This window comes from Chelonia mydas, chromosome 5, assembly GCF_015237465.2.
Source record: "Chelonia mydas isolate rCheMyd1 chromosome 5, rCheMyd1.pri.v2, whole genome shotgun sequence".
Lineage (NCBI taxonomy): Eukaryota > Metazoa > Chordata > Testudines > Cheloniidae > Chelonia > Chelonia mydas.
This window is the reverse complement of record NC_051245.2, coordinates 110,221,414-110,240,865: the sequence shown is the minus strand read 5'-3', so window position 1 is coordinate 110,240,865 and position 19,452 is coordinate 110,221,414. Positions and strand designations below refer to the sequence as shown.

The 19,452-nt window shown below is 43.7% G+C and overlaps 2 protein-coding genes across 2 annotated transcripts; both read left to right on the top strand.

The window, feature by feature from the left end:
* The first annotated feature begins 1,370 nt into the window (after nucleotides 1-1,370).
* Nucleotides 1,371-2,781, top strand: LOC122465766 (interferon epsilon-like). The gene is given in 2 exon segments (XM_043546246.1): nucleotides 1,371-2,336; nucleotides 2,339-2,781. Coding segments are annotated over 2 exon segments (573 nt in total). The 5' UTR covers nucleotides 1,371-2,206.
* Nucleotides 2,782-14,698: 11,917 nt separating this feature from the next.
* Nucleotides 14,699-16,136, top strand: LOC119566684 (interferon epsilon-like). The gene has a single exon (XM_037903075.1). It carries the CDS (start codon nucleotides 15,561-15,563, stop codon nucleotides 16,134-16,136), a length of 576 nt encoding a protein of 191 aa, XP_037759003.1. The 5' UTR covers nucleotides 14,699-15,560.
* Nucleotides 16,137-19,452: the final 3,316 nt, after the last annotated feature.

The following is a 19,452-nucleotide window of genomic DNA, read 5'->3' as shown; positions in this document are numbered from 1 at the left end:
CCAGAGGTGGTGCTGGCCCTGCCCTTGCGGCCCTGCAAGTCAGTATGTACACCTTTCCTCTGGGTGTCTTCTTAGGGAAAGGATCCAGAATATCCACAGCTACATGCTGAAACAGCATCCTCAATTTTGGGGAGTGGCTGAAGAGGGGCCTTGACCTGGTCACATTGCACCTGGGAGCCATACAAACTCTTCTTCAAAGTCTAACTTCTTCACTACCCCTATCGTGCAGAGGAGAACTGCCTGACAATCATTCTATCACATTGTCTTGAAGCTGTGCTGCGTGGAAGAAGCTTTTAATCTACTTAAGAGCCATTTAGTGTTATCCATCATCTATGACTTTAGGTCTTCCTGTGGGAAAGCCAACCACAGGTGGACAAAAGGGAGAAAAACACCACCAATACATCCCCACTTAAGCTCCCCCCCATCATTCCACTAGCAGGCAGGAGGAAATGATTTCTGTGATGAAAGCTGGGGAAACTGATGACACGATGGGTTCTGCACAGAACACAAAATCTTTCCAAACAGTGCGCCTGAGTGTCTGCATCACTTCCAGGGCTTTGTCAGACCTCCCTTCCGGTCCCTATCAGCGTGGTTCCATTACAGTCACCCTGTCAGGGCTGCCCCAGGCTGGAACAATGCCTGCTGGGGGTGTGAAACTTCAATAAGAGTGACCAAAAGCACGGTCTCATTCATATCCTGGGTTTGCAGTTTTGGTCATTTGCTCTCAGTACCCTGCAACATCTTCCCCTGGGATTTCACCCGGGTGTGGAATACAGATGCCCAACACCCTGGAAAGTCATGGGAGAATAGGGAGCAGAGCCCATTACAACCTGGGGGCTGCGGTAAGTCTGCTTTCTCTGCTTTGCAGGGTGTCTTTCAAAAATTTAAAGCTAAAAATCTCAAATTTCTTATAAAAGTGCAGGAAGACTTGGGAGACTCTAACCAAATTAATATGCACAAAAATGTTTTCATGCTTTCTTCATGTGATTTTTCTTTTTCAATTTCAGTGAAAATACTTTTCTTCCAGAATTAAAACAGATTTCCCTGCCACGATGGAAACTCCAGAACAACAGTCTGTGCTAGGGCTTGAGATCCAGAAAATGAAACGTGTCCACAGGAAGTGAAGAGAATTAAACAAACCAGAAGAATTTCCCTGCCCAAGCCCAAGGGAAGGCCAATATTAAAAGAGAAGGAACAAGCGAAAAATGGTGAACACTGAATTTCATTTTTAAAAAAATATTTGAATTCTTTCATTCCTGTACACACTTGGTAAAAAACACATAATGTGACTTCTCTGCATAACCTCCTTCTGACCACATTGTAAATCATAGTCATCCACGTGGGTACCTCTCTAGCATGCGTTACTATACTAATTGCTCATCCTGTTTTATGAATTCTTCTCAATTTTTTACTCCTGTCAGCTACTTGGAGTGATCAACAGGACATGATTTTCACACCTTTCAGCTGCATCTATTCCTGAGCTCCACTATGTATATTAAGACCTGGAAATAACAATGAGTTAAGGTGTCATTTTCTCAGAGCACTCTCTCTCTTATGGTTTCACAGAAGGAAGATGCCAATAGTTTGTGCTGTCTAGATTTTAAATGTGACTTCAAAACAGAGGAAATCATTAAAGTTGAGATTTGCCAAATATTTTTTGGAGACCTAACCCTTTCCGCTGACATTTACTTCTTCAATGCCTAATGAACTTTAAATATTCCTAAACAATTTCTGTCCCTCAAATGAAGGAGGTAATGAATGGCAAGTGCACTGTCTGACCAATTGGAGGTCTTTTCTGTACCACTGTGGAATTGTGGTTGACCTTCTTCAATTACAGAAATTAAAATATGACAAAATGCCTGTATGTCAGGGGTGGTCACTTTCACGCACACACAAAAAGAAAGAAAGAAAGAAAGAAAGAAAGAAAGAAAGAAAGAAAGAAAGAAAGAAAGAAAGAAAGAAAGAAAGAAAGAAAGAAAAAGGAAATGTGGTAAAAGAACTAGAAAACAGCAAGAAGAACAGAAAGAAAAATTCTGAAACCTTCAAGAAGGAAAATCTTGTAAACAGAAAATGATCAAAGAAACATTCTCCAACCAAATACTTAAATTCAGAGACAAAAAGGAAAGGCACAGCAGTCTACCTAGGACCCTCAACGAACTCCAGGCTCAAGGTTCCACACAAAGTAAAGGAGCGAAAAGACATCATCATGACCACCAGGTTTTTGCTGCACATTTGCCTCATACTGCTCTTCTCCACTGAAATCTCATCACGGCTATGTACCATGCTTCACTTCCAGCAGAACAAAGTGAACAAAGAGAGCTTAGAGCTTCTGCAGAAAAGAGCGGAAATTTCCCCTCACAATGCATAAATGAAAGGGCAGCTTTCAAACCCACCCAGGATATTGTCCAACTTTCAGTGGCCCAGAAGGAGAATGCCAAGGTGGTAATTCAAGAAATCCTCCAAGAGATCTTCAATATCTTTAGCAAAAACCTCACCCAAAGTGCCTGGGATGCCACTTCCATAGTCAGGTTCCAAAATGGCCTTTACCAGCAAATTCAGCGGCTGGAGGCATGTTTGAGAGCACAGATGGAGAAGGAATTAACCAACCCGGAAAGTCAGGACCTCCAGATCACCAGTCGGAGTGTGAAAAAATACTTTCAGGGGATAGATGCTTTCCTGAAAGAAAAGCAATACAGCCTGTGTGCCTGGGAGATCATTCGCGTGGAAATACCCAGATGTTTTGTGCTGGTTGACAAACTCACTCGACGGCTGAGTAACTAAGGTACAGTACAAATCTTTTCCCTGGAATAAATGAATTCACATTAAGGTAATTTATACAGCTGAACAGAGATAACAGATATTTTATAACTCTGCTTATATAGGGCCTGATCCTTCTTCTATAGGATCAGTGGCCAAATCGCAACTGATTTCCATGGCAGCAGCTTTAGGCTCTTCCTGTCCTGTCCTGGAAATGGATTTTCAGTGACATGGATTTATTTTTTGGTGTTTCTACTATTATTTATTTTTGCACATCTTCATAATCTCTCACATATCAGTACTGTTGTGCAGTAGGGAATTGGCAGACCATGCAACGAAGTCCACATATGTGGAATTCTTCGGCACCTCACCAGCACTTTGTGGTTTGGGAGGGAAGGAAGTATCATTATCTGATGACCAAAGTACTGTGACTTCGACATACGTAGTGTGTTTCTACAATTATCAGCATGGCTATTAACTAATTTGTCCTCATGAGAACTATTTCTACTATTCCAAGGTTTGAGAAGCTTCCTAGAGACTTTTTAAAAAAATATGAACGTACTAAAAGACTTGCGAGCTTACGTGTGGAAAAGATATTGTCATTTAATTTCTTGAGATCAGTTCAATGAAGATTATATTTTTTCCCTTTGTGTTTCAACTATTTCCGATTTCATTTCAGCTCCGGATGTTGCAACTACTGAGGTGAAGACAGACAGATACAGTGGAATCCCTCCTCTCTGCAGATTCTTCCCACAGTGACATCTAACACTCCATAGTGCTTGACGTATTACACCATACATTCACTTTCATGAAATTCCAACTGCACAAATTTCATTTTATGTGATAATATTCTGTTCATTTACTCAGTGTTTAAAATGCAAAATGAAGGATATTGATGCAAAAAAGTTACAAGACAATTAAGAATTTTAAAAGAAAGTGTTGGACCTTAAACATTGTTGACATTGTGCTTGATATATTGTTCTATGATCTCTTCTTTGATCCAATCTCACCTCTGAACTGTAACATGCAGTATAACCACAGTATAACAGCATGACACATGTGAACTGGAACAGCTTCCAAACAAGCTCCCTGAGGCGGGAGTTCCATTCAGAGATTCCAACGTAGACTCATCAGCCAGCTGGGCATCTGGAGACAGGTTTGGTTGTAATGATGGAAAGCGGGACTCTTTTACCACGAAGGAAGGAAGGACCTTCAGCTCACCAGGATGAAGATGAAGAGATACCAGTTATTTCCTCTAGCAGACAAGCAGTTCAGCATCAGCGCTGGCAAGAGAATCCAAGCGGAATTACGCAGTTTTCAACTACAGGACAAAGTCACAAAGAAGTTTAGAAATTAAAAATACCAACCTTTTTAGAAGGACTAACTGAAATCAATGAACATTTTAGACATGATTTACAATGAGATGCAGTGGAATTTTAAAAGCTGTTGCGACTACTTATTCTATTTGTGTATTGTGGAAATAGTTTCAGGGCATTTTATGATATTTGTAACAGGATATTTATATCAGTCTATTATTCATTGCTCTTATTTATATTTTATCGTAGATTAATTGGAATAAATTATTATTTTATACAAAATGGCAACAGAGTGGTAGTGATTTGGTCAAAAAAAAATCCAACCAAACACTCTATTATTGTGCAGCCTTAAAACCCCAAGTCCAGAAAGTACTTATGCACATGACTTATAGTATGTGACCCATCCTACTGGTGTTCATGCTTCCAGTTGGGAACATACTTAGATACACGGATGAATCAGTGTGCAAGTTTACTGTACTTCCATAGGAAAAAAGGAGCTATGGAGTGATAATTAATCTTTCCACGATAACAAATCATGCACCACACCTGATCTCTGCCTCTTTTTCCTCTGCTACTTTTTCCTTGGTTGTTTTCCCCGAGCAGATAACTTCTTCTTGTGGATGTTTGGTGGAGTAGATGTGCTGGAAGAGGCCAAACTACTGCCGGGAGGGGTGCGGGAGGGGAGAAGAGGGCACCAATCAAGACAGTATACACCCTCAAACACACACCAGTTAAGTTACCATTTAATTAGCTTGCTCATAACTCCATCAATCAGGTTTGTGTGCCTTCACATACCACCTCCCCACAATACATTTACAAGCATCACCCCCGCCCATTAAGTGTGGGCTTCCATGAATGCTCATCATTTGTGTGTCCCACACACACATTCGGTTCCATCATTTTTGTGTGAGCACAGCACAGACAAAATTCATTCTTGAGTGCACACCACAAACAAAATTACATGTGAGTAATGAGAGCGGGAATAGGGCATTAGAACGAGGATTATCAAAGCTTCTCTGTCCCCTCTAAAATGCAGCCCCCAGTTTGGGGGTGTCAAGCTTCCTTCCCCGCTCTGAACTCTAGGTACAGATGTGGGGACCTGCATGAAAGACCCCCTAAGCTTATTCTTACCAGCTTAGGTTAAAATCTTCCTCAAGGTACAAACAGGGAAAGAGCCCACTTGGAGAGCCCTTCCCCCAAAATATCCCCCCAAGCCCTACACCCGCTTTCCTGGGGAAGGCTTGATAAAAATCCTCACCAATTTGCATAGGTGAACACAGACCCAAACCCTTGGATCTTCAGAACAATGAAAAAGCAATCAGGATCTTAAAAGAAGAATTTTAATGAAAGAAACAGTAAAAGAATCACCTCTGTAAAATCAGGATGGTAAATACCTTACAGGGTCATCAGATTCAAAACACAGAGAATCTCTCTAGGCAAAACCTTAAGTTACAAAAATATACATTCCATTCAGCACAGCTTATTTACCAGCCATTTAAACAAAAGGAAATCTAATGCATTTCTACCTAGATTGCTTCCTAACTTTTTACAGGAGTTCTGAAGAGCATTCCTGATCTGTTCCCGGCAAAAGCATCACATACACACACACACACACACACACACACACAGACCCTTTGTCCGCCCCCCACACTCCAGCTTTGAAAGTAACTTGTCTCCTCATTGGTCATTTTGGTCAGGTGCCAGCAAGGTTATCCTAGCTTCTTAACCCTTTACAGGTGAAAGGGTTTTGCCTCTGGCCAGGAGGGATTTTATAGTTCTGTATACAGAAAGGTGGTTACCCTTCCCTTTATATTTATGACAGGGGGAATACATCAGCCAGTTACTATCCAGGAACAATACTGAATTCTTCTGAAAAAGTCTATGCCCCAAAACTATTCTGTGCGAGAGAGCAACTATTCCAATTCATGCCAGCAGACCTTAAATTAAAAAAGGGGCCATGCTGAGTGGAGAATTCAGTTGAGCTCTTTGACAATATCACTTGTATCATAAGGAGCAGCCAATGCCTGTGGGAAAGCGCAGCTCGCATTTCTTAAAAGAGAGGAAAACTGTGTAAATATCCCCCACTGAAGTGTTCCCACATCCTTCCACTCAGGGGCAAGAAGAAGAAGGGGCGGGTTCGTCCGTAGACTTCCTCATGGAAGTGGCTGTCGTTCCATCTCCACATTCAGCAGATTCTATGGTTTCTGCACTGATCAAAGAGGTCTCTCCAGACACAGATCTGCAGCATCTGTCTCAGCTCTGCTCCCATTAGATTCCCCGCCCCAGTCCTTTCAGTGCCAAAGAGTATTTTCAGAACTACGATCCACCTACACAAAACTTGGTGGAGAGGTGGAGCCTCACTAGATCTGATGCCACCAGCAGGTTTATCACTATAATTTCACTCCCCCTCCAGGGAAGAGCTGAGAAAGGAAAAGGAAAAAAAATAGAAATCAGCTGTTGTCACCAGCTAAGTAAAAACCATGTGCACAAATCTCATAAGACACCAAAAATACAGCCCTGTTCTTAAAAAACATAAATATTAAAAACAAAAAAGAGAGAGAGAGAGAAAGCTAATTGTGTCTTTCTAGACATTTCCTGATCTACGTAGATATCTGGGGTTTCAAATGAGTAGTTTCTAGGTATGATACTGATGATATTTCATACCTGGCCCCAGGCTTCTGACAGCAGAGCTGCTGCCTTCTCGAACTCTCCAGTTGGGAGGACAGACAGACAAATAAAGGGAGAGTTTGTCCTCCATTTTAAGAAGTTCCAGCATGGTGAGCACTCACTTCCTTTCACTTATGCTTTGCAGAGAGACTTTTTACCCCTTTACATGTAAAGCAAGTAGAAAACAGCTACTACAATGGAATTTACAGGTAACTGGCTGTCCATAAAAGGGAGCTACCTCCCCACCTTCATATAGCACAATAGCTTCACAAAACTTGCGGCCACCGGCCCCTCTCTGGCCTTGCGGCCATCGGCTAAGCAGTAGGCTCCTCCGCCTCCTGTAATTTCATCTCTTGGAGATTCCAGCTTGCCTGTGTCTCGGTCATCCACCTTTGTTTTGCTGCTCTCCAGTCAGTTACTGCAGGATTCTCTGTCCACGCGGTGCACTTTGATTCCAGTTGTCACGGAGTCACTGTGCGACACTCTGGAACTACTCCATATGAAGCCAGTCAGGACTCTGGGGGAGCATGCTTCGGCATCTGGCTTCAGCATCTGGCCCCCTTACTGGGTTCCAAAGCCATAGAGATGTTCAGCCAGATAGATGAGGTGGAAGCAGGGGACAATGAACGCTTCAAACAAGCCCTGCTGCGCACATCTGAGCTGACCCCAAGCCATACAGGAAAAGGTTCCGGAGTGTGCAGAAGACCCAGGGGATGACCTATTTGAAACTGGTCACGCTGATGGGGGAAATACACCCACCAATCGGTAAATGGGGCCAGGGTCCAGACCAAGGAGGATGTGATTGAACTTATGGGGCTGGAGCGATGATATGAACTCCGTCCCCCTGACCTGAGGATGTGGTTCATGGACAAGAGGCTGAAGGACCTGCGCCATGCAGGGCAGCTGCCTGATGAGTTTGTAGACAGCAGGTTGGGATATGGAATGAAATCCCAGGGGGACAGGCCTACCAAGAGGACCAGCTAGACCTGAGGTGTAATTACTGTGGGCAGGGGGGCCCACAGATGGGGCCGGTGCCAAAAGCAAAGGGACAGGATGAGCAAACTGAGCCCTCAAAGGGTTAACTGGGTGGGAGCCCAGCCGGAGGAGGGTCCCCCAGAAGTACCGCCGCAGGCTACTGTACCTGGCCCACGATGTCCCTCTCTCGGGACACCAGGGAATCCAGTGCAGCAAGCAGAGGCTGCTACCGTACTTTTACTGGCCCAGGATCTTTGATACCATACAGAAGTACTGCAGGTCCTGCGACCCCTGCCAGAGGGTGGGGAAGGCCCGGGACAAAGGGAAAGCAGCTTTGAGGCCCCTGCCCATCATAGAGGAGCCTCTCCAGAAGGTGACCCTGGACATAGTGGGACCCCTCAGCAAAGCAACTGGGACAGGGAAAAAATACATCCTCATGGTGGTAGATTTCACTATTCCCTGTCCAGAGGCGGTGGCCTTGTCCTCTATCGAGGCAGACACTGTGGCAGATGCACTGCTGACTGTTTTCGGCAGAGTGGGGTTCCCCAAGGAGGTCCTTACAGACTAGGGCTCCAATTTCATGTCAACTCTGCTCCGGTGCTTGTGGGAGAGGCGTGGGATCCGACACACCTGGGCCTCAGCGTATCACCCTCAGTCCAACGGGCTGGTGAAGAGGTTCAATGGGACCCTAAAGATGATTCTGAAAACCGTTATGAACCAGCACCCACAGGACTGGGACAAGCATTTAACCCCACCTGCCTGGGATGGGCCCTTGAAGGTCATCAGGCAGCTGAATGAGTTAAACTATGTAGTGAAACCCTTGCGGCCAGAGTCGGGCGCCGGCACAACAAGAGTCCATGAAAAGGTTACATTTCTTCCGGGACGATTAGATCCTGAAAAGCTGAACACATCTTTAATGAAACGTATTCAACACAAGAATGGCCATACTGGGTCAGACCAAAGCCTGTCTTCCAACAGTGGCCAATGCCAGGTGCTTCAGAGGGAATGAAGAGAACGGGTAATCATCACGTGATCCAACCCATCGCCCATTCCCAACTTCGGGCAAACAGAGGTTACCGACAATGTCCCTCTTCCCACCAGATTTTTCAATTTAAAGCGGATTCATCCAGTCCCTTAACTGTTGTCATAAAGACACACGTACATATGCTGGACATGGACATTAGAGAAGCAATCTGCGACAAATAAGTGGAACAAGTTTTACATTTCTACCTTTCTTGTATGACTCTCAGGGCCAAATGTTTAACAGACCTCCTGAAAGGCTTCCTCAACATTTGTAGGCAGATTTATTTGCAAGGCAAATTGGTCAGTTACATGTAGTTTCTGGATTTGCATAAGACTTGGTGCAAATGCCGAGGTTTGGCTCTAAAAGATCTGTTAGCTAGCACTCAAACAGGAAAACCTACTTCTAAAGCAGATAGCTAATTTATTTACTGGCTTTCAAAGACTGCCGCCACCTTTTCAATATCTTCTGCCTGTCCGTAAGTCCTTCCCAGAAGGTCAGTAACAATAATATTCACTTTCAATAAATAAAATATTTGCACGCCAAGAAAGGACACCATCAAGATGAGTTCTCCTAACTCCCTACAATGAATTACCACGTCTATGTTAAATTGAAGCGAAAACAATCAGTAAAGAAGCAGATTTTTGTTTTGTGCCTTTTCTAGTTTGGAGTTTATTTATTGTTCCAAGGCAGCACAATCTATGGAGAATTAAAAAACAACAACAACAACAAAAAACCCCCACACATTTGGGCTAGGCCAGGAGCTAAGTAAATTCAAATCTTAGCAGCACAATTATTTATATGACTTACCAGCAATACTTACCCATCCAAAAAAGAAATTTCAAGTAGGCAATCTTTGATTTCATTTTGTATGAAATTTCTTCCAAAGGACTTATGGAACATGGAAGCAAAGATTTCAAAAGCAAGCGCAACCTGAGGTGATTCCCCACCCCCAGCCCCTTAACCGTGTGCCCAATACGGGCAAAGTAAATCACTTCTTGTTAAGTTGCTGCTGAAAGAATCCCTTCTGCAGATAGGGGTCTGGCAGCACATGTACTCACACAATATAAAAGTGGTCAAGGACAGTCCGTCATTTAGTTTATGCAAAAGGCGATATCATCAGTGAGACTGCCTTTGAAGGAAGAAGGAGCTGGATATAGACTAGGGCAGAGATACAGCGCTTTCCATGGGGTGTAGGAAAAGAGAGTAGACAAGGAAAACTACAAAAATATCGTTGTTTCAGACATGCTGCAGTTACAGTAATGTAAGAAAAAGCATTGTAACAGGGTTTACTCACCATGATGCACTTCCTCAGGGCCAGGCCTGGCATCGCAGTGTCCTTGTGGGGTAGCAGCCCTGGTCACCAGTCACTCTGGGGCTGTGGTGGTTTCTTTCAGATAACTCATCCCTCCAGCCAGGGCACAGTCTTTAGCCCGTTCCTTCCAGGGTCAGCTATCCAAACTAAAGTTCAAAACTATCTGAACAGAAATGAAAAGCTTCCACCCTCTCCACAGCTCTTCTTCACCGAGGTCACATTCAGCCTGTAGCCCCCTCGCTGGGATCAGCTACCCTTGCGCACCACTTCCTTGGGGCTGGTAGGGGAATCCAGTCCCAACCTCAATTCTGGGTTACAGCCCAGGGCCCTGTACTGCACAGCTACGTCAAATCCTCGACCCATATTGCAGTTTTCCCTGCGCCATTTCCTTCCTCACCTCTTTACTTCCCTTCTAGGTCTTCCAATCTGTCCCCTGGTTATTCTGGGTGCCTCCCTGATCACTCCAGACCCTGCAGGCACCTTCTGACTCTCTGCACTTTCTTTCCTCCAGCCCTTCCTTAGCTGGGCCCACTCGGCATTTAAACCTGGAATCACCTTATTTCTCTCAGGTGGGGCCCATTCTGGTATCAGGGCTGGCTCAGTCAGGGGCTCTCTATTAGTATCATCTCAGAGCTCTGGATGATCTCTGAGTGTTCATCTCTCTCTCTCCATATGGAGATTAATTTTATTCTCAGCCTCTGGCTCTGACCCTCTTACACCGATCTGTAACTGACTTCTACTCTGGCTTATCTGTTTTCTTCTAATGATATTGGGCCAGCCAATGGTGCCAGGCTGCATTCCATGAGCTGAGGATCTGGCCCATTGTTCTCATGTTGGGCCAGATTCTGCCACCCTTAGGTTGACTAGTCCAGGCCCTGGTTACTGTGTTCCACTATGTTTAAATACAAGTAGTTTGTTCAATACAAGCTCTCCCTGCCTTACTGTGAAGTACCCCACGAGCAAAGATTACCATAATTTGGACCTTCTTATTTGGACTAATTATGCTTCCATATTAGTTCAACAGCATTTCACCAATGGAGTTCTGTATACTATTGGGTGAAAACATATCACAATCACAATGAGACTCCATGAATATGTTACATGTCTTCTGGGAGGGTTGCTCCTCAGCCAAGCTCTCCCCTAACATCAGCCCTTCAGTGGCTTGGTGTGGTGGCTGTAGACGTAGCTGGAAGAGAGAGGAAGAGCATGGCAAACATCTCTCCCTTTTTTCATGTTATTTCTTCCCTCTTGGCTTTGCCCCCTCCGCCCACCACTTCAAAGTCAGGTGAGCATTACCCCATCACAGTCCCAAACTGTCCACAGGAACGGGGGGCGGTGACTCACTGGAGAGTCCAACAGATTCTTTTGTTGCTGCCTAGGCCAGCATCCTTTGTTCCTGTGAGGCTGGGCTGGGTTTCTCCCGTACATGCCCTGATGAGGCGTGAACTGCCTCTCTGCTCTTGTTTTTGCTTCGGCTTATTTTAAGCCATGAAGACACATTTTCAGCCTCACAACTCTAGACATGGAATTAGAACCTATAACATTACTATAACACTGCAGTAACAACAATTACTATCACATCACTATGACCACAATGCTCAGTGCATCTTGAGTCTTCCAAAGACACCCGACACAACAAACTTTGCAATCATATTGGATGAAAATGGAGGTGTAGGCTGTTCCCACGAGGTATAGAACGTCTCACCATGAAACTCTTCCATTTCTTCTGGGAGGATTAGATCTTCAGTAGCTGGACACATCTTTATGAAATTTGTGGCCAGAGGTGGTGCTGGCCCTGCCCTTGCGGCCCTGCAAGTCAGTATGTACACCTTTCCTCTGGGTGTCTTCTTAGGGAAAGGATCCAGAATATCCACAGCTACATGCTGAAACAGAATCTCAATTTTGGGGAGTGGCTGAAGAGGGGCCTTGACCTGGTCACATTGCACCTGGGAGCCATACAAACTCTTCTTCAAAGTCTAACTTCTTCACTACCCCTATCGTGCAGAGGAGAACTGCCTGACAATCATTCTATCACATTGTTTTGAAGCTGTGCTGCGTGGAAGAAGCTTTTAATCTACTTAAGAGCCATTTAGTGTTATCCATCATCTATGACTTTAGATCTTCCTGTGGGAAAGCCAACCACAGGTGGACGAAAGGGAGAAAAACACCACCAATACATCCCCACTTACGCTCCCCCTTATCATTCCACTAGCAGGCAGGAGGAAATGATTTCTGTGATGAAAGCTGGGGAAACTGATGACACGATGGCTTCTGCACAGAACACAAAATCTTTCCAAACAGTGCGCCTGAGTGTCTGCATCACTTCCAGGGCTTTGTCAGATCTCCCTTCCGGTTCCTATCAGCGTGGTTCCATTACAGTCACCTGTCAGGACTGCCCCAGGCTGAAACAATGCCTGCTGGGGGTGTGTAACTTCAATAAGAGTGACCAAAAGCACGGTCTCATTCATATCCTGGGTTTGCAGTTTTGTTCATTTGCTTTCAGTACCCTGCAACATCTTCCTCTGGGATTTCACCCGGGTGTGGAATACAGATGCCCAACATCCCTGGAAAGTCATGGGAGAATGGGGAGCAGAGCCCATTACAACCTGGGGGCTGCGGTAAGTCTTATTTCTCTGCTTTGCAGGGTGTCTTTCAAAAATTTAAAGCTAAAAATCTCAAATTTCTTATAAAAGTGCAGGAAGACTTGGGAGACTCTAACCAAATTAATATGCACAAAAATGTTTTCATGCTTTCTTCATGTGACTTTTCTTTTTTAATTTCAGTGAAAATAGTTTTCTTCTTGAATTAAAACAGATTTCCCTGCCATGAGGGAGACTCCACAACAACAGTGCTAGGGCTTGAGATCCAGAAAATAAAACGTGTCCACAGGAAGTGAAGAGAATTAAACAAACAAGAAGAATTTCCCTGCCCAAGCCCAGGGGAAGGCCAATATTAAAAGAGAAGGAACCAGCAAAAATGGTGAACACTGAATTTCATTTTTTAAAAAAATATTTGAATTCTTTCATTCCAGGACACACTTGGTAAAAAACACATAATGTGACTTCTCTGCATAACCTCCTTCTGACCACTTTGTAAATCATAGTCATCCACGTGGGTACCTCTCTAGCATGCATTACTATAGAATCATAGAATCATAGAATATCAGGGTTGGAAGGGACCTCAGGAGGTCATCTAGTCCAACCCCCTGCTCAAAGCAGGACCAATCCCCAATTAAATCATCCCAGCCAGGGCTTTGTCAAGCCTGACCTTAAAAACTTCTAAGGAAGGAGATTTTACCACCTCCCTAGGTAACGCATTCCAGTGTTTCACCACCCTCCTAGTGAAAAAGTTTTTCCTAATATCCAACCTAAACCTCCCCCACTGCAACTTGAGACCATTACTCCTTGTCCTGTCCTGTTCTACCACTGAGAATAGTCTAGAACCATCCTCTTTGGAACCACCTCTCAGCTAGTTGAAAGCAGCTATCAAATCCCCCCTCATTCTTCTCTTCTGCAGACTAAACAATCTCGGTTCCCTCAGCCTCTCCTCATAAGTCATGTGTTCCAGACCCCTAATCATTTTTGTTGCCCTTCGCTGGACTCTCTCCAATTTATCCACATCCTTCTTGTAGTGCAGGGCCCAAAACTGGACACAGCACTCCAGATGAGGCCTCACCAATGTCGAATAGAGGGGAACAATCACGTCCCTCGATCTGCTGGCTATGCCCCTACTTATACATCCCAAAATGCCATTGGCCTTCTTGGCAACAAGGGCACACTGTTGACTCATATCCAGCTTCTCGTCCACTGTCACCCCCAGGTCCTTTTCCGCAGAACTGCTGCCTAGCCATTCGGTCCCTAGTCTGTAGCGGTGCATTGTGTTCTTCCGTCCTAAGTGCAGGACCCTGCACTTATCCTTGTTGAACCTCATCAGATTTCTTTTGGCCCAATCCTCCAATTTGTCTAGGTCCCTCTGTATCCTATCCCTGCCCTCCAGCGTATCTACCACTCCTCCTAGTTTAGTATCATCTGCAAATTTGCTGAGAGTGCAATCCACACCATCCTCCAGATCATTTATGAAGATATTGAACAAAACCGGCCCCAGGACCGACCCTTGGGGCACTCCACTTGATACCGGCTGCCAACTAGACATGGAGCCATTGATCACGACCTGTTGAGCCCGACAATCTAGCCAACTTTCTACCCACCTTATAGTGCATTCATCCAGCCCATACTTCTTTAACTTGCTGACAAGAATACTGTGGGAGACCGTGTCAAAAGCTTTGCTAAAGTCAAAAAACAATACATCCACTGCGTTCCCTTCATCCACAGAACCAGTAATATCATCATAGAAGGCGATTAGATTAGTCAGGCATGACCTTCCCTTGGTGAATCCATGCTGACTGTTCCTGATCACTTTCCTCTCGTGTAAGTGCTTCTGGATTGATTCCTTGAGGACCTGCTCCATGATTTTTCCGGGGACTGAGGTGAGGATGACTGGCCTGTAGTTCCCAGGATCTTCCTTTTTCCCTTTTTTAAAGATTGGCACTACATTAGCCTTTTTCCAGTCACCCGGGACTTCCCCCATTCACCACGAGTTTTCAAAGGTAATGGCCAATGGCTCTGCAATCACGGCAGCCAATTCCTTTAGCACTCTCGGATGCAACGTGTATATTAATTGCTCATCCTGTTTTATGAATTCTTCTCAATTTTTTACTCCTGTCAGCTACTTGGAGTGATCAACAGGACATGATTTTCACACCTTTCAGCTGCATCTATTCCTGAGCTCCACTGTGTATATTAAGACCTGGAAATAACAATGAGTTAAGGTGTCATTTTCTCAGAGCACTCTCTCTCTTATGGTTTCACAGAAGGAAGATGCCAATAGTTTGTGCTGTCTAGATTTTAAATGTGACTTCAAAACAGAGGAAATCATTAAAGTTGAGATTTGCCAATATTTTTGGGAGACCTAACCCTTTCCGCCGACATTTACTTCTTCAATGCCTAGCGAACTTTAAATATTCCTAAACAATTTCTGTCTCTCAAATGAAGGAGGTAATGAATGGCAAGTGCACTGTCTGACCAATTGGAGGTCTTTTCTGTACCACTGTGGAATTGTGGCTGACCTTCTTCAATTACAGAAATTAAAATATGACAAAATGCCTGTATGTCAGGGGTGGTCACTTTCACGCACACACAAAAAGAAAGAAAGAAAGAAAGAAAGAAAGAAAGAAAGAAAGAAAGAAAGAAAGAAAGAAAGAAAGAAAGAAAGAAAGAAAGAAAAAGGAAATGTGGTAAAAGAACTAGAAAACAGCAAGAAGAACAGAAAGAAAAATTCTGAAACCTTCAAGAAGGAAAATCTTGTAAACAGAAAATGATCAAAGAAACATTCTCCAACCAAATACTTAAATTCAGAGACGAAAAGGAAAGACACAGCAGTCTACCCAGGACCCTCAACGAACTCCAGGCTCAAGGTTCCACACAAAGCAAAGGAGCGTATAGACATCATCATGAGCACCAGGTTTTTGCTGCACATTTGCCTCATACTGCTCTTCTCCACTGAAATCTCATCTCGGCTCTGTACCATGCTTCACTTCCAGCAGAACAAAGTGAACAAAGAGAGCTTAGAGCTTCTGCAGAAAAGCAGCGGAAATTTCCCCTCACAATGCATAGATGAAAGGGCAGCTTTCAAGCCCACCCAGGATATTGTCCAACTTTCAGTGGCCCAGAAGGAGAATGCCAAGGTGGTAATTCAAGAGATCCTCCAAGAGATCTTCAACATCTTTAGCAAAAACCTTACCCAAAGTGCCTGGGATGCCACTTCCATAGTCAGGTTCCAAAATGGCCTTTACCAGCAAATTCAGCGACTGGAGGCATGTTTGAGAGCACAGATGGAGAAGGAATTAACCAACCCGGAAAGTCAGGACCTCCAGCTCACCAGTCGGAGAGTGAAACAATACTTTCAGGGGATAGATGCTTTCCTGAAAGAAAAGCAATACAGACTGTGTGCCTGGGAGATCATTCGCGTGGAAATACCCAGATGTTTTGTGCTGGTTGACAAACTCACTCGACGGCTGAGTAACTAAGGTACAGTACAAATCTTTTCCTTGGAGTAAATGAATTAAATATTAGTGTCAATTATACAGTTGAACAGAGATAGCGGATATCTTATAACTCTGCTTAGATAGGGCCTGATCCTTCTTCTATAGGGTCAGTGGCCAAATCCCAACTGATTTCCTTGGCAGCAGCTTCAGGCTCTTCCTGTCCTGTCCTGGAAATGGATTTGCAATTACATGGATTTATTTTTTCAACTCTCATTTTGGTTTGTGATTCTTCATAATCTCCCACACATTAGCTGATGTTATGTATTGCATAATAGGCAGACCATGCAACAAAGTACATATATTTGGAATCCTTAGCCACCTCACCAGTACTTTGCTCATCAAATAATGATACCCCCAAAGTACTCTGACTTCTATACATATAGTATGTTTCTATTATGAGCATGGTTGCTATTTATTAATCTGTCCTCATCCTATACCACAGCTTGAGAAGTTTCCTAGAGATATTTATAAGAAATATGAACATAGCGTAAGACTCGTAAGATTATGAGGTGTAGAAAAGATTGACATTCATAAATTTTCTAATTGTATTTTTTCCTTTGTGTTTCAACCAAATCTCATTTCACTCCAGCTGAGGTTGCAGCGACTACAGAGGTTAAAAAAGTTGGACGAAATTGTACCATGGGGTGGATTCCCTCCCCTCTGCTTATCCTTCCCACAGTGATGTCTAAGACTTCTAAGACTACATACTACTTGGCCTTGTATTGTGCAATACGCTCACTCAAAATTTAAATTGTAAATGAAGGATATCGATGCAAAAAAGTTACAAGAAAATTAAGAAAGGGTTAGACCTTAAACATTGTTGACATTATGTGTTTGCTCTATTGTTCAACTCTTCTCTGATCAAATCTCATCTCTGAACCGTAACATGCAGCTAAACCACAGTACAGCAGCATAACAAATGTGAACTGGAAAAACTTTCCAACAAAAAAGATGTGCATAATTTTCCTCTAATGTCGAAATGAAGAGAGACATTTCAGGTGGCCCCAAGAGGTTTTCAAGCCTTGAGTGTCCCTGAAGGGGAATGCCAAGGTGGCATTCCAGAAAATCTTCCAACATATTTCCTGCCTCTTTGGCAAGAATCTCTCCGAAACTACCTGAGGTGGGAATTCCATTCAGAGATTCCAACACAGATTCATCAGCAAATTGGGCATCTGGAGACGTTTGGCTGCAGCGATGGAAAATGGGACTCTCTGACCAGGAAGAAAGGACCAACAGTTTCCCAGGATGAACGTGAAGAGATACCAATTCTTTCATAAAAGACAAGCCGTTCAGCCTCTCTGCTAGCAGGAGAATCCATGCGGAATTATGGGGTTTTCTAATGTCAGACAATCTCACAAAAAAGTTTAGAAATTTAAATATCAACATTTTTAGAAGTTCTAACTGAAATCAAGTAATAATTTTTACATGATTTAAAATCTGATGCAGTGGAATTTTAAAAGGTGGTGTTACTATATCTTCTGAAAATATTTTCAGATCCGTTTACGATATTTGTAACAAGGCATTTATGTCAATCTATTATTTATTTATTGTTCTTATTTATGTATTTATCATAGATATTTGTTACTTACCAATAAATAATTATTTTATATAAAATGGCAACCTATACCAGTAATGATTTGAATAAAATACTGATTGAACCAAAAAGAAAGAAAAGGAGAATAAAAAAACCCCTGTAATTGTTCAGCCTGAAAACCCCAATTCCAGAAAGTACTTATGCATGTGACTAACTTAAAGTAGGTGAGCCATCCCGCTCATGTTAGTGCTTCCAGTTGGGAACATGCTTCAATACATTGATGAATCAGTGTCCCAATTCGCACTAATTCCATTTTAAAAATAATCCTTACAGAATGATAATTAGCCTTTCCATTCAAACAGACCACACGCCACACCTGAATTCTCCCACCTTTTACCATTCTACTTTGTACCAGGTTACTTGTCCCCCCAGAAACTTTTCAATTTGGGTGTTTGGTGTAGTAGGCAGTTGTGTTGGAAGAGGCTAGATTGGTGCCTTTTCCCCCACTAAGCAAGAGTGCATGCACCCCTTAACACACACCAATTACATGTGAATAATGAGAGCAGGAATGGGGCATTCTGTATTAGAATTATCAAAGTTTCTCTTTGTCACCTCTAAAACGCATTTCCCCATTGGGTGGAATGCGTCAGTCAGTCACTGCCCACGAAAACTATGGAATTCTTCTGACAAAGTCTAACAACCCCAAACCCATTCAGCTCTGGGGGAAAACTATTCCCCTTCATTCCATCACACCGTTAATAAAAGAAGGGGAATGCTGAACGCAATGTTCAGCTGAGCTCTGACAATATCACCCGTATCATAAGGAGCAGCCATGCATGTGGGAAAGCCCAGCTCACACTTCTTAAAAGAGAGGAAAAAAATGTTAATATCTCTCTCTGAGATTCTCCCACAGAATTCCACTCAGGGGCAGGAAGAAGGAGGGGTGGGTTTGTCCGTAGACTTCCTCATGGAAGTGGCTGTCATTCCATCTCCACATTCAGCAGATTCTATGGTTTCTGCACCGATCAAAAACGTCTCTCCAGACACAGAGATCTGCAGCATCTCTCTCAGCTCTGGTCCCATTAGATTCTCTGCCCCCGTCTTTTCAGTGCCAAGTAGTATTTCCCAGGGCTTCTCCAGGCTGCATGCAGTTGCCCCATACAATCTTTTAAAGTGTCATTTTTGGGCAGCTGGATTTTATCAGGACAGTCCCCATATTTGGAGCTTTGTCGTATCTAGATGCCTATTACCCCTCACCCCCTGCCCCGATTTTTCACACTTGCTGTCTGGTCACCCTAGCTGGGATATCAGCTGGGAAGTCTCTGAAGCTTGGCTTGGGCTTCCTCAGCGAGGAACAACCCGTGCCTGGTTGGTGTGGTGCTCTGTCACCCTCTACTGGCACCTGAACCATTTAGAGACTGAGGAGTCTGCTACAACCATGGCTTAAGACGCATTATCACATGTTCACACAGTCAAGGCTCATACACTAAGGTTCAAATGTCCAAGGTTCAATCCTGCCTGCTGTCAACTGGGTAGTCTTTGAAGCTCAGAATGTGCTTTAACATGTCCTCTCCCAGAAATATACCCAGAGGTGTTTACCTCTCCCAGGGGCCATGTAGTATGTGTAGATTATAATACGGAGACACTTTGCACAGGATTCTAACACACTATTGCTCTTTAATTAATCACTCGGAAATACAGAAAATGGAACAAAAATTGTAAACCCTATCCGCAATTCCCTGCCTCAGTTTCCTCAACACACCA

Bases quoted from the DNA above. Each gene is read 5' to 3' on its own strand.
- LOC119566684 (XM_037903075.1), top strand. From the start codon at position 15,561: ATGAGCACCAGGTTTTTGCTGCACATTTGCCTCATACTGCTCTTCTCC.